Source organism: Arctopsyche grandis, chromosome 4, assembly GCF_051622035.1.
Source record: "Arctopsyche grandis isolate Sample6627 chromosome 4, ASM5162203v2, whole genome shotgun sequence".
Lineage (NCBI taxonomy): Eukaryota > Metazoa > Arthropoda > Insecta > Trichoptera > Hydropsychidae > Arctopsyche > Arctopsyche grandis.
This window is the reverse complement of record NC_135358.1, coordinates 1,560,088-1,582,421: the sequence shown is the minus strand read 5'-3', so window position 1 is coordinate 1,582,421 and position 22,334 is coordinate 1,560,088. Positions and strand designations below refer to the sequence as shown.

The 22,334-nt window shown below is 32.0% G+C and overlaps 2 protein-coding genes across 2 annotated transcripts in view; both read right to left on the bottom strand.

Annotated features, from left to right (window-relative positions):
* ChAT (Choline acetyltransferase) overlaps positions 1-22,334 on the bottom strand; it is a 65,489-nt gene that overhangs the window by 21,465 nt on the left and 21,690 nt on the right. The gene's annotated exons all lie outside the window — the stretch shown is intronic.
* On the bottom strand, positions 11,616-13,537 carry VAChT (Vesicular acetylcholine transporter). The gene has a single exon (XM_077428629.1). It carries the CDS (start codon positions 13,383-13,385, stop codon positions 11,616-11,618), a length of 1,770 nt encoding a protein of 589 aa, XP_077284755.1. The 5' UTR covers positions 13,386-13,537.

The following is a 22,334-nucleotide window of genomic DNA, read 5'->3' as shown; positions in this document are numbered from 1 at the left end:
TGAGTATATGTCACAGTGAAATTATATTTCAAGTGAAAATATATATTTTCATTGACATTTCAGTGAAATCATAACCAGTTACATTTTCAGGGTTGGTTTTATTCATTTAAGATTAGATTATTAGGGTTGGTATTATTTAAGGTCTAGGATAGGTTAGGTTAAGTAAGGGTTGGCCCTATTCATTTAAGATTGGGTTGTTAGAGTTAAATTTACAGAGTTAAACGTTGTAAATTCATTGTTTGATACATTTTCACTGCTTGAATTGGTGCAAATACATTTTCACTAGAGAAAATATATTTTCACTTGAAATATGTTTTCACTGTAACATATCCAAGAACCAGCCGTTTATCCAAAACATCTCCGTGAGGCCAGAATGTTAGAGAGAGAGAGCATCAAGATTCACTCATACATCACATCCAATTATGAAAATAATGAGTGCAGTCTACCAGATAAATAGGATTTTAATTGTTAGGGCTAAATTTACAGAGTTAAACGTTGTAAATTCATTGTTTGATACATTTTCACTGCTTGAATTGGTGCAAATACATTTTCACTTGAAATATGCTTTCACTGTAACATATACACAACCAGCCGTTTATTCAAAACATCTCCGTGAGGCCAGAATGTAAGAGAGAGCATCAAGATTCAATCATACATCACATACAAGATACAATTATGAAAATAATGACGAGTGCAGTCAACCAGATAAATAGGATTTTAATTGTTAGGGCTAAATTTACAGAGTTAAACGTTGTAAATTCATTATTTAATACATTTTCACTGCTTGAATTGGTGAAAATACATATTCACTAGAGAAATATATTTTCACTTGAAATATTTTTTCACTGTAACATATCCAAGAACCAGCCGTTTATCCAAAACATCTCCGTGAGGCCAGAATGTAAGAGAGAGAGCATCAATACTCACTCATACATCACATCCAATTATGAAAATAATAATCAGATAAATACGGATATGATTTTTCAATCAAACTGATGACCATCAGTACAAGAATCTATCATTATATCTATTTATCATAGCATCTATCATAATATTCCGATAACATTTCGTAATATTCCGATAACGTCACGTAATTATAAATCAATTTAAATATACATATGTGCAGCAGATTGAAAATTCAAGCGAAATGAATATTTATGACAGTTCACCCCTTGCTCGCTCATGTCAGGGGTTGCCAAATTAGCTTTAGAATTTGAGGTGCTCTACGGGGATGGAGCGAAACGAAATAAATCAAACTCAGAGTAAAATAAATGCGTGTGGGATCAAAACCGACTTCCATCCCGTTTTTATCCCGACGGGAAATGTGCATAAATTATACTTTGCACAGTTGACGTTTCGTATTAAATCTGCGGGTCAAATATTTCATACCTTTTTGTTCTACGCATCTCTGTTTGAGATGCGTAAACGAATCGATACAACGGCCGACTGTCATATATGTCATACATTATATTATGTAAAGTGAATTGGGAAATTAGGGTTGATGTACATATGTATAGGTACATATAAACCTATTATACATAAAATATTCACGTCTAGTACGAGGCGTAAGCTTGGGAAGCATAATGGATTGTATACAACATACATAAGTGTCAAGAATAATAAATGATTAAACGGTTTGACGAGTGTGCTCATAAAATATGCTTTAAATACTGTTTATTGGGTAGTACATAATATCATACAGCAAGATCCAAAAAAAAAAGAAAAACTTATACTTTTGAGTATTGTTTGAAAACTTGATTAATTGAAATAATATATTTTTTAATATAGATATATTTACAAAAACATTATATGTATGTATAAAAGTTTGACCAAATCATGGTTAGCCACGTCTAAAATTTATAAAATATATTTTTTGACTGTAATCTGACGTGATTATAAATTTTTTAATGAAACTCAAGTTTAAATCGTGAAGCAGCAGTGTTATTAAAATTATTAAAACCAAACTAAATATAAATAATTTTTTTTGGCGAAAAGTTATTTTCCAGTGTTTTGTTAATATTATCATATTTCCTTTGAATATATTTTATATGTCAAATGGTCAAAGTTTCAAACAGAATATTTTAAATTTCATGATTTACATAAAAAAAACCATCATAAGCTTGAATCAAATGTAAAATACCACTATTCTGTGTGTATGTGTGTTTGTGTAAGATAACGCTCGCCGTACTTTGTATAATAGTCGTTTCGATTCGACATACAAAACGTACGAATTTAATACGAACATAATAACAGATCAATAAAAAACTTCTATATATACTGTTTGTTAGCAATGTTTCCTCTAGGGAAATAAGTCTCTGGGCATTTAGCGCCATCCAATGAAAATTTATTTAAATAATAATTTTTTTTATTGGTGTTTTATATTTTTGTAGGTAGGTAGGTTGGTAGGTACAAATGTAGGTTGGTAGGTATTATTACCAATTTTTTTTCATATTAAACAATTAAATATAAATATTAAATTTAATATATTTAAGAGGTATTTGAAAAAAATTCGACCACGTGCGGATCGAACAAAGGACCGACACATTTCTTATATTTTTTTTTATTTAATTACTTAATATGCCAACACCCATGCGATGATATTTCATCGGGTACAACACTTGTCATATATATATATATATATATATATATATATATATATATATATATATATATATATATATATATATATATATATATATATATTGTCTAAAATACTGTCTATTCTGTGTGTCTGTGTGCGATAACGCTCGCCGTACTATAATAGTCGTTTCGATTCGACATATGTACGTCACAGCTAAAACACTGTCAACAAAACGTACGAATTTAATACGAACATAATAACAGATCAACAAATAACTTCTATATATACTGTTTGCTACCAATGTTTCCTCTGGGCAAATTATTCTTTGAGCATTTAGTAATTAATTAATTAAATAATTAATTAATCAATTTTTCTATTAGTGTTTTGTATTGTTTATATGTAAGCAGTATGTACATAATATAAATATATTTAAAGGTAATTGAAAAAAAATCGACTGCTTGTGAATCGATAACAGGACCGACACATTTCTTTTAACTTTTTTTTTTATTTAATAACTTAAAATTCCATAATCCATGCGATGATATTTCATCGGGCGCAACCCTTGTTAAATAAAAATCTTAGCTTCATGTTTATATACATAGGTGTAATATGATACAAAATCATTTATTTAATTTAATAAAATGTTTTGAAAATATAAATGTACATTTTAAATATACATAAATATGTATGTATATACTGCATATATGTACTCTTTAATCACATACATCGGTATATATGTATGTATGTATATAGATATGACCTCGGTCGTTACAAAGCATGGTTTATCTTACGTAATATGAGGTACATAGTGTCCTCATCCTCCACCTCTCATCAACCACCCACTGCCACCCCCTTTTGTGAAGTGGCTCTCGAACGGGACAAAGGGGAGTCTTGTTAAAATGTTATGCCTATTTGGACAGGTCGGACGATTTTATAAAACGCATTTTTTTCTAGTACAAAATTCAGACATGGATAGGGGGGCATATTTCAAATCAAATACGACGACTAATTGGATGGAGATGGATACCTATGAAACGTAAATAATAAATAAACGACAGTTACAAGGGTTAAGTCGAATTATTTACCCAGTACACCCCCCAAAAATTACATTTGTTTTTAAACCGGGCAATCTTTTTTCGTACTATAAATAATATGCAAAATACGAATTTATTAAATTCAATTCAACTCGATTCCCTATAGATGCAATGCGTGCACAAAGGAGGCACGGAAAAGTGCCTTTTTCAATTTCCCGATACTCTTTTCTCGAGTCGTTTTCCTTCGTCGCTAATCTGTGAAAGCTCTCTCGTTCGTATTTTTTTCTTTATATTTTAAAGCCAGACCCTCGTAGTGTGATGTAAGTGAGCAAGCAGGTTGTGTGTTACAGTCCCAGGGGAGTCTGCACCGGGGAAAATCGATGATCCCAACCCGTCTGCGAATTTCCCAGACGCGTTGAAAATTTTCACCTGGTGCCGTAGCTTTCCCGCTTGCATTTATATACATTCAAGTATAATACTGTTTCGTAATTTTAAGAACAAAAATTTATAGTAATTTTCAACATATCTGATCACAAATGGTTCACCACGATTTTTTAATTTAAAATCATAAGTCAAGAATTATAAATTTGAACGAAAAATTTTACATTCTGTACTCGGGTTAGCTATCCTTTTATATGCAGAATAAACTTTTGGTTAGGATATAATGTTTTGAACAGAGTGGTCACGGGTTAAAATCCCACTGGTTTCTGCTGGCTAGACCTTGGATTTGTGACTCCAGCTCGATCGTTTCCTATAATAGTACACCGCCGAGTAGTTGCAATCGGATTAGGCTGAGTAGCATCCCAGAGACTGTGTGACCGTTATAATTGGTTTCAAGGATTATCTCTAGACTATAAGTGCATGTAGGCTAAACAATGGACACCGAAGTGGCCGCAATTGGTCCCTTCGCAGAAGTGACCGATACCGTGGGACTGGGTGTCGTGGGAAGACACTTCCGTGGCACATCTAGTACGTGACCATAACAATAGGTAAACAAATCGGACGTCGAAGATGCCCTGAGAGACCTGCCCCTTATAAGGCGGTACTTAGGCGATATCAGGACATTCTGGACGGAGCACTGCCAGTGCGTGTATCTCCTTAATCACCAATAAATGCTGTGAAACAACTTTGGCCTTTTACTTGGATCCTCCACCCACCCCTACGCAACAATAGTTTGCCAATTTATCTGATTTTCATTAAAACAGTTCCTGTAAATTGGCAATTACTTTCCAATCTCTCTTGCAAATCTCAAATTAATCAGCGTCTCGAGGTTCGTCAATTTCTTTCTTCAGGTTCGTCAAGCGTCTCGAAGTTCGTCTAGTTTCCTATCAGAGTTTACCATTTTATCTGATTTTCATTGAAACGATTCCAAAAAATTTGCAACCTTATTGCAAATTTTATAAAATGTATAAAATGCCGCAAATTTACAAATCTGACCATATATGTCTCTGTGGATGTTAATTTATATATATTTACTGAATTTCGCTGAATCGTTTAAAAATGCTGCTAATTTACAAATTTGACCATAGATGCCCGTGTGGGTGTTAATTGATATGTATTTACTTTGTATAATACTTGTATTAAATGTACAATGTTTCTGGTCAGGAATGCGCATCGGGGTTACCTGTTAGGCCTTCCTGGTATAGATTAAAAATATATATATATATATATATATATATATATATATATATATATATATATATATATATATATATATATATATATATATATATATATATATATATATATATATATATTGTATTGTAACGTATGCGAAAAAAGAGCCGCCGTCGTAATTGGTTTTGAGGATTATCTCCAGGCTTAATTGCAAGTTGGCTAACAATGGAGACCCCGAATGCACTTAGCGGCGGTAATGGCACCAAGCCACTTCCCACTAGAATTCTCAGAACTGACAGCGCGAGACCGTGGAACTGCATATCTGGTACGTGACTATAACAATAGGTAAACAAACACGTCGAGGAAGATACAGTGAGCGACCTGCTCTTTATAAGCAGGTACTTAGGCCATATGAAGTCATTCTGGACGGAGCACGGGCAGTGCGTGGATCTCCTTAAGCACTCAATAAATGTTGTGAAAGCAATTTTGCCCCTTTTTTTGGATCCTCCACCCACCCCTACGTAACAGTATTTTTTTGTGGATCCATTAAATTTGATTAGATAAGATATTACTATCCCTATGATTCGCCATGGAGTGCAAATCGTTTTATATTTTTAATAAGGGTTAAATACTTTTTTTAAGGTTCTAAACAATTTGTCTTCAAGTATCTAGATTTTGAAAAAAAAAACGTAGATGCAGTCAATCTTTTTAAATACGATAGACCGGTTCAAAGAAAAAATGAAAATGTAAGAAATCTTGATACAGTCTTCTACGTTTTTATACATTTTTTCTTACAGAAACATTTTATCGAGTTTTAAAAGTATTCATTTTAAAAGAATATATTATATTCGTGGATCAAAAGTTTGTTTGGAAGACTAATAATTGATATAATAATATTCACTTAATGTAGTATATACGTATTGAATATAGAATTCAATACTCAGAATATGAATTTAAAATTGTAAATCGCATGACGTTATGAAATGGAAGAATTTTCCAATTTAAAACATGCACAGTTTTCCAGGTGGTAGAATTATAATATCACAATATCTTTTATTTGTGAAAATTTGTATTAAATTGAGTTAAATTGAAAACATGTTTATTTTTGATTAACAATTCATTTATTATATTGATACATCCTTTTTTTGAAATACACATTCACTCTAAAATGCAATTAAACTAAGTCGTATATAAAATAAGAAAACACTGATAAAATATCATTAGTACACATTTTTCAACATCTATAAAATCAATAGTATAATAATAATGAGAATAATAATAAATGTTAAAAAAATAAAATCGAACGAAGAACTTATTATTTTCTATTTATTACACAATGTTGTACACTCAATAATATACATAAAATTGAAACTCGAAAAATTCGAAAGCAATAAAAATTCCACAAAAAATATATGTATTTACATTCAGAACGATTAAAAATAATTTCATCTTCTTTTTTTTTGGTTTTTATTCAAAAGTAATTTAACACAAATAAACAACGCGAATTAAATCATACAGAAAAACCTTCCAATTTAAAAGAGATATTTGTTTTACTACGTCATATTGTAACTTACTCACATCTAGTTAACAATTCAACATTATAATTATTTTGTATTAAATACATTACGTTTAGATAACGATAGTTAATTATACTTACACATTTTTTTGTATATAGTATAATATATTGTAGTTATTATAATTATATTACTTTTGAATTCTAATATTCAAGCATTTATACTATAATATCTAAGTATTTTTATACACAAAAAAAAAATAGCAACTCAACAACAGCCTAATAATTTAAACCATATACATATTAAAATAATATAAAACTCTCTATATAAAAATAAAAACGAAACGAGTAATAAGTACGTATGCCTAATATTTGTTCATGTATTATATTTTAAGTAATTAAGTTAAATAGACTAGTCGTTTAATTTTAATACTATATCTTCTACACAAGTACATATTTCTAACTAGTAATAATATTTTACAATGCAGACATTAGAATTTTTAAGTCAAATTCTGCATTTTTTCAAAATAAATATATTAAAATAATAATGCATTAGCACCAACTATAATAATATAATAATAACGGAATAATAGCTTAATATAATATATTAAGGGTTTTATTTCAATGCATCTGTGGAGACAAGGATTTCCATTTAAAAATACACTTTTATTATTTTTCTATGAATGAATACATATGCTATATGTATTTGTAATTTGTGAATTTATACATATGATTATTTTTATTCTATTTTATATTTGAAAAATTTGTCAACTTGTGTTAAATGCATACATAACTGGAATAATACATGTCTATAATGATTTATTTAACCCTCAAACAGATTGTTCACTTATGATATTCGAAAATGTCAATAGCCGTATTAGATTAAGCTACTTTGAATCGATTGAATTTATTTCCGATTGAAGCTAATTGAGTATATGTATATTTTATAAGCACTTTTATGTAAATTTTTTAAACATTATTGAAGACACTTTAAATTTTGGAAAAATATTCTGTCAATAAGCTGTATTATTTCAAATCTTTGTTTTGATCTAAATAAATTGTCACAATCGATGACATTTTAAATCTTCCCTATGGCACTCCTAATTCAGGGTTATTCGAAAAAATATATATATAATTATATAATATACTCTACATATGCTTACAATATTGATTATCATATAACTATGAATAGGTATATGAAGAAAGCTTTACATGCATATTATAAATATAAGTAGAAGCAAATACTTTTTCTGTACATACATATATGTGAAATACAAACAATTGCATTTCCCTTTTTACGTCAGATCAATACTTTCAATGAATTTAAGATGCAAAATTTTTTTTTGCAAAATTTTTCGGTGACAGAACCATTTAAAATTGAAATTTGTTCAAAAAATTGACATTCTCATAATTGATTTGGATATATATTGGTGGGTTGTGAGTGTAAACTTTCGATATGTACAATCATGTAAAGCTTCATCTGTTGATGAAGTTATATATTAATATATTTTAAGCTTGTCGTACACTATATTTCTTAAACATCTAAGATATGTTGTGATATAGTCGGTTATTGCTTAAATCTCTATGTAAAATTACACGTAGAAGATTTATATATAAAATATAATGTGAAATAGCGTATCATCTTAAAAATATACATACATTCCACTACAGTATGTAAGATTATAAATGCTCGGCCCATTTAGTGTGTGTTTCAAATGTCGAACACACACAAACACACATATTCTTAAACATTAAAATAATTGAATGATGGGAGATAGAAAGCAAGAAAAGAGACAATTTTAAAAGGAAAACATTTCGATTGAAGTGAATTAAATTAATATTTAATTTTTACTCTACGTACAGCGGCGTTCATTGATATTGACATTGAAAAATTGCCTCTTTTCTATTAACTTTTATTTGCATTCGTATAATATATATGTATTTATTTTTATATATAATTGTATGTATACATATATATGATTTAAATTTTATTTAACACAATTCATATTTCGTTTAAATAATAATAAAAAGTATTAAATTTCATTTTCTTGTATCTACAATCAAGTTCATTATTATGCTGCGTATTAAAAATAAAATGTAACTTGTTTTGGAGAAAATCAATTAATCAAAATTCTCATGATATTTATTAATTAATATATGAAAAAATGTTCATGATATTTATCTTATATATGAATATTTTTCATTACATAGTAGTATAATATATATAAGTTTTTCAATTTGTGAGCAATTTTTCTGGTTTTTCAGCAAGTGAATTTTGTACAATTTTGCAACTGAATTTTAAATCACACGTAAAAACCCAACGTTACGGAATAATACTTTTTTATTTACACGTGTTTCTTTATTATTATTGCTTTCAAAGACTGATTTGAGTGCGTCGAATCGTCCACGCCAAGGAATCGGATTCAATAATAAACCTTTGATTTATTTTTGAAACACTTCCGTAAAATTTGAGTCGAGATCAAAACATAAGCAATACTCATTATGACTAGTAGCGAAATATTTGATTAATTAAATACGAATACGTTTCGTGTTTCGATTATGTTACATATGAATTGACGATCGGGTACGTGACTCCAAAAATTTTACAGTGACGGAGTATATATATATATATTTTTCATTTACAGATTCATTAATTTTTGCCAGAAATTGACTTAGATTAATTAAAATTTTACAAAATTTCAATAAATTTATACAAGTAATAGACTATGTCCCGTAAATATTGACCGTTTTTATTATTAACTGATTCTATTTAGATGATGTATGACTTTCTGCAGAGATAATGAACTTTAATCATGTAATGCTTAACCCTTCACCTGTTTAGAATTTTAAAATTTCAAAACGCGTATGTACAGTGTTTGTATCCCAAAATTCGTTATTTTCTCCCCTCAAAAAGGGTCAATGTACTCAGTATATAAGATTTTTACAACTATTGGTGACTAATACAGGTTCAACGTACTCGTATTTATTTTATATTCATTTTAAACCACCAAATAGAATTCGTAAAATTCTATTTGACAGGCCCAAAAGAAATTTAGCCTTTATAAATTATAAAACACTGTACATACATTGTATATGCATATGGAAATTCATTTTAATATCTCTCATTATGTTATTTATAGGACTTTTATAAGTGAAAATAGGGTTAAACATCAATACAAATTCTTCCGTTCAGATTAATGTCAAAATTAATAGATATTTTTGTACTAAATAAAAATTTTAAAATTGCTCTTGATCAAATTATATTAAAAATAATACTAAAATATGATTACAACTAGTGTATTCTTTTAATAATAAAAGCTTATAATGCTATGCAATATATTTTTTGTATAAATAATATATATTTTTATTTTAAATAGTACTTATACAAAAGATTGTAGATGATATGATAAGATATAATACATATATAATTGCTCAAATGCCAATTGATTTTTTTAAATTTAATTAGCTTTAAGTTTTTTTTCTAAAATATTACATACATATAATATGCAGGCACCTATTTACAGTGCATATATTATAAGTTAAAAATAATTGATTATAGAATAATTGTACCTTAACACGCTAAGATTTTGAATCAAAAGATTCATGATATGTTTGGTTACCTTGGTTGCAACTTCTTATCACATGTGACCAGTGTTGATATGCTTACCTAAGCAACTATACACTAAACTTATCCAACTAAGACTTATCAATAATACAATATAACAAATGATAAATGATATAATATTCATTTACAGAAGCATCGAAAACACTTATTACAATACATTTTTTTTTTATTATAAGAATAGTATTTTCATAGGACAATTAAACTTGAGAAAGAACATAATCATCTCAAATATGTATAGTATTTTTTTTTCAATATAATATGTACTATCACAACATCAACTAGAAAAACAATACAATATAATAATACAACGGCGAATTTCGTCTGAAGTCCAGGTCCAAATCCAAAATCTCAATACTTTTTAATTAATATATGTATGATGGTAGATTTTGGATCGTTCTTTTTAACCCTTTGAGTGTATGCAATTAGTGCTAATTATTTTATGACTGTAATAGATTGGTTTTGGTGCTCGCGTTACACCGAGCTCCGGTTACCCATTAGATACACCCCTCTGTAAGGTGAAACAAACCCTTGTTTACTAACATACCAACGTTTATTGCATTAAAATCAATATTATGTGACAAGTACATAATATATATATATACATATTTTATATATTATATATTATTTGTATACAGACAATTTTCATTTCAAAGTTATGATTTTAAATACATGCAAGATACCAGGTATTTTTTTTATATTGTAGTTTCAAAAATCAATATTATGGATTCTCAAACTCTTTTGATACATTATTTTTAGAATCAAATGGTTCTGTAATTGTACATAAATATAATAGTTGATTTCGGAGCATTATATCAAACGTCATTTTCTGTAAACGTCATCAAATCAGATGAAGTTTTGAATCTGATTTAACATGTTTTCAAAACTGATATCTTTCTTGTATTGGTTTCAATTTGTTGCTTTTGATTTTTGACTTGATACAATACAATATATGACGATTTAGAAATGATGGAAAATATCTATATATCTAAATATTAGTTTGATAATCCAATTTGTTTTGATTTTAAATAACCACAAAAATCAGTGAAACGCATTAAAATGCTATTTATATTTTTCCCCTAATCGAATGGAGATTTATAGATTAATTTAGGTTGACCGAACAATAAATACATATAATTTTAGGGAATTAAATATGATCAATGCACTTCAGACGAAAATCCCAATCCAACAATTATAAAAAAGGGGGAAGATGGGGCGGGGATGAAATACATTAAACATTGAAACAAACTAAAATCCTTGTCTGAAGGGGTTTCTATCAGATTTTTGCGGCTGCTGCTGCTGAGGAGGTGCACTTCTGAATGGGTTGCTGTCACCACCACCACCGCCTTGTTGACCTGGCTGCTGAGGAAGCTGTCGCTGCTGTTGCGGAGGAGGACCTTGCGGTCTCTGCGGCATCTGATGCTGTGGACCCTGACCCTGACTCTGATTCTGTATCTGAAATCCAACCTGCTTCGTATACACGACGTCGTACTGCTGCTGCTGCTGCTGCTGTCCAGACTGCTGGGGCATCCTCGGAGCGTTCTGATACTGCTGCAAGTGCGGATTGTTCTCGTTGCAAGCAGCTTCCAAGTAACTATCTTGGGTATTGTACCCACTATTGGGATCCATCGAGTCGACGCTCGTCTCCTGAACCCCGCCGTCCAAGTTCGTATACTCCAAATGATTCTTATAATCACCGAGGACTGGTTTCTGATCTTGCATTGAATACGTTTGGTATTCTTTGTCAGGTGGATCGGCCATTAGGATGTTCGCTTCGTTTTCGAACGGTTTGAAGTCGTAGATGTGCTTCAGGTAGTACAGCACTGGTGCATAGAGCAAGTTGCTGAATGCAATTCCGAAGTTAAGAGCTGTGAATCCGATTGCTTCGACTACGTTTCCAGCTATTATAGGCCCGATTGCATAAGCGAACGAGTAAGATATGTCAGCTATTGCATAGATGCTTCCATAGACTGAAACATATCTAACATCTACTAAGTATCCTAGAGTTGGAAGCAGGGCCGTGTCTATTAGGGCAATTCCGAAGCAGATTCCACATATGGGTATCATTAGACCTTTGTAGGACGTTGCAAAAGGTATTATGAAGCAACACAGTCCTTCCAGTGCCAGTCCAGATGCTGCCATCAACCACTGATGCTGCGGATACTTCTTAGCCATTTTGACAGTGATTATTACACCGATGACGTGCGGGAAGAAAGCGGGCAGCCAAATCATCCCGATCTTCCAATTGTCAGTAGTCAGATTGTCTTCCATCCAGAGCGAAATCGTAGGTTCTAAAAAGGCCAAAGCGACATTGGACATCATCAAAGCACCGGCGCACACAGCGATGTAAGGATCCATCAACAGTTTCCAAATAGGAATTGACGGGGCGTGTTCCTTCCTCGCTTCAATCATCTGCTCCTTGAATGGTTTCATGACGAGCAACAACATAAATCCGTCAATTAGCGATACGAACGCTAGTATGAGGAATGGTACTTCTTTCCCTGCAAACTGGTATAGAGCACCACCGAAAGGAGGCGCAACCAAGCATCCGAAGCTTATGAAAGCCAGTGCTATTCCCAAAGCTTTGGAGCGTTCGTTCTCTTCCGTGAACCTGTCAGCTATCATGGCCATGCCAGAAGTGTCGGCGAAAGCTGAGCCCACTCCCTGTAAGCTTCTGGCGAAGAAGAGCATGCTGTAGCTCCTGCCGCATGCGAAAACGGCCGTGGACAAGAACATGATTATCAGACCGATCATCATCGGTATATCGTACCCGATTCGATCAATCAAAGCCCCGGAGAAGGGATTGATTAATAGTTGGACTATGGCTTTGGATGCGAACAGTAATCCAGTAGCTGAATCCTGTCCGTCGTGTCCGTGAGGAGTTCTTCTGGTTGGAATTATCGTGATGTTTCCAACCTTCTCCGGTGGTAGGTATTCTATGACATCACTCATGTCTCCCCATGCTCCTATGTAACGCAGATAGTCTGGAATGATGGGTACTATTACCATGTACAACATGTTGTCGAGCAAAAGCGCCACGGACACTATGACCAGGATGAGCTTCCTTTGGGACTTGGGCTCCTGTAACTTCTCCCATACTACGTCGCGAACTTCCTTCACTTCTAAATTGACGAGAGGTATAGTGTACGAGTCGAAAGCCTCCCAACAGCTCTTCAGAGGGTTCGCCATTTTGTTTTAATGTTAAAATACTAATCTCAAAATATTTTATTATATAATATGCTTAGGCACTGATGCTTCACACCATTTTCCTTTTTTTTTTTGTGTATAGCTTATTTGCGTTTTCACGTGCCTTTCGGTATGTTTGTGGTTGTTCGTTGGGTGTGTTGCATTTTCAGCTTCTATTTAAGATTTTTTTTAAATCAGTGATCGCGAACGGTGGTACGAGTGCGGCACCGGCCCTTCAGACGCCCTTCGGACTGGGAAACCTGACAACAGACAGAAACAAACATATCATTAGAAAGCATTCGTCATCAGACATCGCGTTTTTTTATTATTTTTTTTATGAAACTAATACGATATATCAAGATAGAAATGCCGCGGTCAGGTTTTGACCCAATTTTATCAATGAATATAGTTTTGGGGGGGGGTTTAAGGGTTTTGGGCTCGCACTCGTCCCACCGCTATCGTGACGTGTAATCTGTCAACATATAATAATAAATCCACAAGCATATTAAAATACATATATTTTAGTACATATGAGTATTGAGAACGTGTGGAACTATGAAAGTTTAAAAGTGTCACTGTGGCGAAAGAAGGAAATAATTACGCTTTCTAGCACTTTTCTAGTAGTCGTAGTACTCGACAAAATAATTTTCCGGTGTATGTACATACATACATACATACGTACATATGTGTATATAAATATATATGTATATCAGAGTTGTGGGGTGACTTGAACTGGGTACACAAGCTTTCGACAGATTTGTACTCGGACACGATCCTAGATCACGTTTTAATGGTTTTTAATTTAAAATATTGATTAATATTAACGCAAAACTAGTAAAACGAGTTGGTCGTCGCTGGAGACCAGCTACGACAAACAAATAGTTAAATACAGGTCTTTCGTAGCAAAGGTTTGTCGAGAGATTTGACAATACTCTGGGCTACATTACGTTTCGATAGATCTTAAATAATGTAAAAAATGCATTTTAGGTAAAATCGGACCATTATCTTCTCAGGTATATCTATAATATTTGACTATTAATACATAAACCAGCAGAATTGACTAGTGGTTAGCATATAATGCTTTGAACAGAGTGGTCACGCGTTCAAATCCCACTCGTTTCTGCTGGCCAGACCTTGGATTTGTGATCGTTTCCTATCAGAGTTTGCCAATTTATCTGATTTTCATTGAAACGGTCCCAACAAATTAGCAACCTTATCCATTTTCTCGCAAAATCAAAATGCAGCAAATTTACAAATTTGACAATAAACGTCTCTGTGAAAGTTAATTGATAAGTATTTACAGAATTTCGCTGAATTGTTTAAAATGCTGCCAATTTACAAATTTGACCATAGATTTCTCTGTGAGTGTTAATTGATATGTATTCACTTTGAATAATACTTGTTACCTGTTAGGCTTTCATTGTATAGATATATATGGTATTTTTATATGAATCCATTGGTTACCCATTTTCTCGCAAAATCTCGAGCTTTCAGCAATCTCAAATTTCGCTGAATTGTATAAAATGCTGCAAATTTACAAATTTGACAATAGATGTCTCGGTGGATGTTAATTGATATGTATTTACTGAATTTAAAATGCTGAAAATTTACTAATTTGAACATAGATGTCTCTGTGGATATTAATTGATATGTATTTATATACTTTATATATAAATACATATCTGTTACGTACACCCCCGAGTAAGTGCAATCGGATAAGGCCAAGTAGCATCCCAGAGACTGCGTGAGCGTTATGATTGTTTTCAAGGATTATCTCCAGACTAAGTGCAAGTAGGCTAAACAATGGCCACCGAATTGGCGTAGTAAGCGGTACCCGGTCCCTTCTCAGAAGTGACCGATAGCGTGGGACTGAGTGTCGTGGGAATACATATCCGGGTACATGCCTTAAGAATAGGGAAGTAACCGGACGTTGAAGATGCCCTGAGTGACCTGTCCGTTATAAGGCGGTACTTAGGCGATATCATGACATTCTGGACGGAACACTGCCAGTGTGTGTATCTCCTTAATCACCAATAAATGGTGTGAAACGACTTTGGCCTTTTACTTGGATCCTCCGCCCACCTCTACGCAACAATACTAATAATATTTGTATCAAAATGTACAATGTTTCTGGCCAGGAAGGCGCATCGGGGTTACCTGTTCGGCCTTCCTGTTATTAATTGAAGATAAAATAAACAAATTGATGTGTTATTATAACCATTTAAAAACACAACGCTAAATGTTTGATTAAAGAAACGTTGAAACGCAGCCGGTCAAAGAAAACAACCCAGGTATTGAACGCACAATTATACTTTAAAAGGAGGGATTTTCTTAGAATCTCAAAGCAAAAGCCAGTCTTGGATAACTGCCGGGAAAACACGAGCGGGGAAAACGTCGTTAAAAGGAAGAGCCGGGAAACACAATATTATACAATACACCGCGAAACTCAATCTGTTTCTCGGCCCGAGGCTCGACAAGGCACAGGGCAAATACTTTCCGGAAGATTTTCATTGTTACGGTTTATATGTACATACATATATCTTGTACCTCTACTTGTGAGTGTTTTCACTTAATTTGTAAGTCGAAGGCGAGACGGTAAACATACCGAGCAATATCCGATTACTGAGTGTTTGCCGAAAGCTCTTCTCAGTCAGGACTCTCTCCTCACTTATATAGGGGCTGAAGGAACTATTGCAGAAACTGAATACATACTATATAATCGAAATAGACTAAATCACTGGTGGATGTGATATTACAACCGATCATTGAAATGAAAACTGTAATCGTACTGTAATATTAATCAACTGTGTATGTATTATACATATGTAAAGAATGGGCAAACTCACACTGATTCAACTGAATACAATGAAGAATACAAAAATTGTGTATGTGGCTGCGTTGGAATGTTGTAGTGTTGGCCTTTGTCTCGGCAACCCCTCATTTCAGGTCCTCGTGGTGGGTGGGGTTCGAGTGCCTTTGACAAAGTTCCTGACAAGTGTTTCCTTTGTATTAACGATTTTTTTATTGGATTCGTGCGCTCCATTGTGTTCAACCCCAACTTTTAAGGGGTACTGCGATTAAAAACGGTTGTTTTTATCTATGCGTGTGTCGCAAGTGAGCGTCCCCCCACTCGTTGACCCCAAACCCACCCCAAGTTGAAATATTTCGCGATAAATAACAATCGTAATTAACCGAGAAGATGAGCTCTATACCTTCTACATACATATATACATAAATAAAATACATGTGTATATCTTCTAAATGCTTATTTGGGGAAACGCTCGTTAGGAGTGGAATTTCGAGAGGGCTTTGAAGTTCTTATTAGAAGTTCAAAGAGAGACAATCACAAGGGAAGTGGTTTGAACGGCATAAACTTTGAACTCTCAATATTGAATATTTTATACGTATAACTCACATTTCCGTATTTTATTTACAAACTTAAGTACATACATAAAGTTAAACTTGTGTTTCTTAATAATTTATTTACATTTTGGACAATCTGAATCAAACTTTGCACAGACATATGTATGTATTTACATATAATTCAGAGAAAAACATAGACTATCTCTGAATTTGATTAGTAAAGATAAATTAATAGGCTTAAATTAAGTTATAAAAAATCTATCTCATATTTGATATAAAAATGAGGTTATATAAATAATTGAAACACGTAAAAGTGCACAAAAAATTCTGTGGAATAAGTTGTAAGGGTTAAGTGATGAAAATAAAGCCGTTTTTTATTCAGTTGTAATTACACATTTTAATTTTCAATTCTTGGATTTGAACATAGGAAAATTACGAAACGTTCACAATTTTCATGAATAGATTAAAATGCTTCCAATATGTACGTATAAAGCAATTAATTTTTAATTATAATATACAATATTTTGTATTTGAATTTTTATAGCATTGCGAACAAGCTTTTTAATACATAAATGTACGTATTGTATTTATTTTATATATATATATATATATATATATATATATATATATATATATATATATATATATATATATATATATATATATATATATATATATATATATATATATATATATATATATATATATCATTTTATCAGGAAGGCCTTAATTATATATATCAGGAAGGCCTTACAGATAAACACCAATGCGCTTTCCTGGTCAATTACAAATTAAAATTACAATGCAGCATTTTTATATAAGTCACTGAATTACGAGACACTGAAAAACTCACAAATCAATGAGACATCTATCAAATTGAACACAAACTGATTTATTGCACATAAATCAATCACAAATTATAGGCATATAGACATACTGTATAGGAAGGATTTTTAGCCAATTTTTTCCGGGAACCGTTTCAACAATGAAATCAGAGAAAATTGGCAAACTCTGATAGGAAATGATCAACCTGGAGTCACAAATCCAGGTTTGACCAACAGCATACTCTGAAAAATTCATTTTCACTCGAGGCCCGGCCCTGGGATCGAACCCGGCGCCTCTCGACGCTAAGCAGAAGCTTTACGACCGAGCTATGCTGCTGGTATATGTATGTATTGGTATTTCTATTTTGATGCCAAAATTAGTTTCGAAACATCTTATTATTTTTATTGAAACCTCACACAGGATATTGAATTTTTATAATTAAAATTTCTTCATATATTATTCGTATATATGTATGTATGTAGTAACCAGTAGCGTGGTCTAGTGGTGAATGAATGTGAATGATGTTACGAGTTCGATTCCCGCTAAGTCTCGCTATTGGCCAGACCTTGATTTGTCAAGGTCGATCGTTTCTTATCAGAATTTGCCAATTTTTCTGATTTTCATTGAAACGATTCCTGTAAAATTGGCGTTTCCTTCCCAATTATCTGTTGCGAACCTTTAGTTATTGTTATATCTTAGGTTTCGCCATATTGCTCACCATAGATGTCTCTGTGGTTGTTTATCGAATATAAAATTCGTATTGATACATGAAAGTTATTCATCGTTATTTATCGTATTAATACGATATTTGTAATATCTGACGATAGATGTCAGATATTGTTTAGATTTACATGTATCTATGTAATAATTATGTGGACCAGGGAGGCGCATTTGGGGTTTACCTGTTAAGCCTTCCTGGTATATTTGTATATATGTATGTAAAAATAAATAAATAAATATACTTCTATATGTATATATTCGTATATTTTTTTCTTTATTTCTTTAATACATAAAAGTACCTTTTCGGTGTCGCCAAATATAAAAGCATCGCTCCAATAATACTTAAGATACAAAGTGGGAAATCTCAATTAGGAAAATGCGACACGTTTTCCGCTGTAGATAAGAACATCGAGGGCAACACTTTTCCCCCGGATCGTTAGGGTCTAACCCCAAGGGATGTCGGATGAGGCAACACTCTTCCCAGATAGGGCACACTCTTGTGATCCTGCCAGACAGTCAAGTGGTTTGCCGAACCTTTATGTTTTGCGAATCAAAAAAAAAAAATCTAAAAGTCACTTTGTATTAAAAAAGCACTTTCCGCGAACGGCACGCAAAGTTCAAAGCTTAACCCTTTCGATGCTCCGGTGCTAGAGCGTGACAGCACGTGTCGTGTGCCCCGATAGGGTCGAGTATCGAACCATGTGTGACCCTGATTCTTTATTTATGTATTTAATTTAAGTATACGAAAGAAATTGGGTCACGACGTTTGTAGAGTTAAAAGCAAGCGCGGCAAAGAAACGGGCTAACGGTAAATTAGAAAATCAATTTTTAAATATATTTATTTTAATAACATAAATAGCCAGCAGCATAGCTCAGTAGTTAAGCTTCTGCCTAACACCTAGAGGCGCTCGAAATATACATACATACGTAGTTTAAACATGTCAAAGCAACAATTTATGATACAAAAAAGAACACATGTATACTGAAGACCAACAGAATCGACCCCAAAAGGAGTGAATCGATTGTATTGATGAAAAAGCAATGATAAATTGGCTGGCATGAGGATAGAAAGCAGTGGAAGTCTTTGGTATACATATTATATTCAGCAAGCAGCATAGCTCGGTCGTTACACCAAGAGGCGCCGGGTTCGATCCCATGAGCTGACCTCGATTGAAAAAAAATTTAATTGGAAGTGTGCTGAATTTTAAATCGGTAAAATTGCGAGCTAAAAACTCGTACTAGTGGAGCACGGTTGGGCTTTTGCCTAGCACTGAGAGGCGCCGGGTTCAATCCCATGATTGAAATCTGTATCTGTAGTGCTGCTGGTCAGACCTGGATATTTGTGACTCCTGGTCGATCTTTCCTATCAGAGTTTGCCAATTTTCTCTGATTTCATTGTTGAGACGGTTCTCGATTAAAAATTGGTTAAAAACCTTCCTACCTACTATGTCACCACTATTTGAGTATGATTAATGTACGATAAAATGTATGTGCAATTCATAGATGTCTCGTTAATTTGCGAGTTTTCAGTGTTTCATAATTCAGCGACTTGTATAATAAAAATGCTGTATTGTTTGTAATTGGCCAGGAAGGCGCATTGGGGTTTACCTGTAAGACCTTACTGGTGTAAAATGTAATAAAATAAATAAATGTGAAATCCAAGGATTATTATTGAAGTATAATATGAAATATATTATCGAAATGTTTTAATATATGTATATATAAATGGATTTTAATGTAAACCTCACGTATATCGTTCCATAATATTCATAATTTTCAATTTATTTATTATTCAATATGAAAATTGAATATTTATTATATTTCAAGTATTGCGTGATCTATCCGTTATTTTATTTTCATACTAAACTATAAAAAAAATGTACGATTTTATTAGCAATGTCACGATTCTAATAATACAATTCAATAGTTTGACTTGCTCTAGTTAGAAAAGTTATGAGATTAGTCCGCTTTAAAATTTGAAATGGATATTAGTTAGTTTTTGATTTTTTAATGTGATTTTATTACTTTGAAAACCGAAAGAAGTTTCAATTCATTAAATTTAATAGTTACAAAGGTAATTCAGTGTAAAACATGCACTGATTGAACTACATATGTAAATTTGTATTATATTTTCGTCAAATATAATCAAACAAAAGAAAAGCGTTAAAATACATATGAATTTAATATATTTAATTCACTTATTCTTATTTTATTCAATTTCAGTCGAGGAATAACTGACGAGCCTAACACTAGGCAAAATTTTTAAGTGTAGGCTATACATATGTATTTAGTGTTATTGAATGATAGATATCATCTGCGAATCCGTACTTCTTACACAGCATCTGCGTATTTTGTTCAAAAAAATAATCATTCAAGTGATTTCAGAGTGTGTTTTTATAATAATTTTAATTATCTAACTGTGTTAAAATTTTCCTTTGAGTGTTGAAAGTAAATTCATTTGTTTCGTATAAAGTGAATTTGAACTTAAAAATAACACTGTTCGACACGAAAAATGGTTCAGAGACGAGATATGACTTTTCTTATAGATCTATGCCCAGTTAACGGGAATCTGGTAATAAAAAATATTGATTGGCTCGAAATTCGGAGATATATGTGTTTTGTAAATCGCGCGATTTTTCTATATCTTGGTGTTGTTCGGTCGATGTCTCAAAATCTGTCAATTTCCTGTTCAAAATGAATATTGAAATCTATAGTCGGGTATTTTATCTTTCATTTGTAGTACTTTTCAGCTTTCAAATCTCTCTAAGTAGTCGTCCAGTTCAAATCAAAAGTCAAAAGTACGTATTTTCACTTGGGATTTTTTCCCACTGTTAATACTATTTTATATTGAGTATTTTCTATTGAAACATGTTTATTGGGATAGTGTTCTGGCCACACTATTTATTGTTTTCGTTTAAAATGTTTAATTGGAAGTGTTCTGAATTTTAAATCGGTAAAATTGCGAGCTAAAAGCTCGTATCTTGGCTCTACGAGCCAAGATATAGAAAAATCACGCGATTTAAAAAACACATATCTCCGAATCTCGAGCCAATCAACATTTTTTATTACAGATTTGTGTTTACTGGGCATAGATCTATAAGAAAAGTCATATCTCGTCTATATTGAAGAAGACGATTGGCAAAGGCGCTTAAACTGATGCTATGGAGACTACATAAAGTTGGTAAATTTTCACGTATATTTATTGCCTTTCACCTTTCTTTAATTATGCACGTTAATTTTAAATACTATATTAAAATTTTTAGGTTGCAGTGACGGTATCTATATGTAAGCATACTTTATTTATTTTTTTACACACTTACATACGTACACAAACCATTTAAATCGTCATCATATATTGAACAAAAGATTCATATTTACTGTGTCCATACAACATTTCAATAAAGATGTTGGCGAAAATATTTGAGAATGTGCATTTGTATAATATAAATCAATACAAATATCAAATTTTTGAGAGAGGAGGGAGCAAAATTTTAAATTCCACCTCTGAGACCGTGTATTTTATTATAAAAAAGAGCCTTGTAAAAAACGAGACAGTTGTAAAAAAATTTGCAGCACACCCCTGTGCCTTTGCAGATAGTACGTACAATATAAGTATATATATATATATATATATATATATATATATATATATATATATATATATATATATATATATATATATATATATATATATATATATATATATATATATATACATATATAGAAAATAAAAATCGTTCACAGAGGAAAAACTTACATGAAACAAATTAAATTGAAAGAAATCTTTTTCTATTAATTTTATTGGATTGCTTTTTTTTTTAAACTGCTATGCCAAATTTTTATTTAAGATTCAATTTAAAAATCCTATTATAA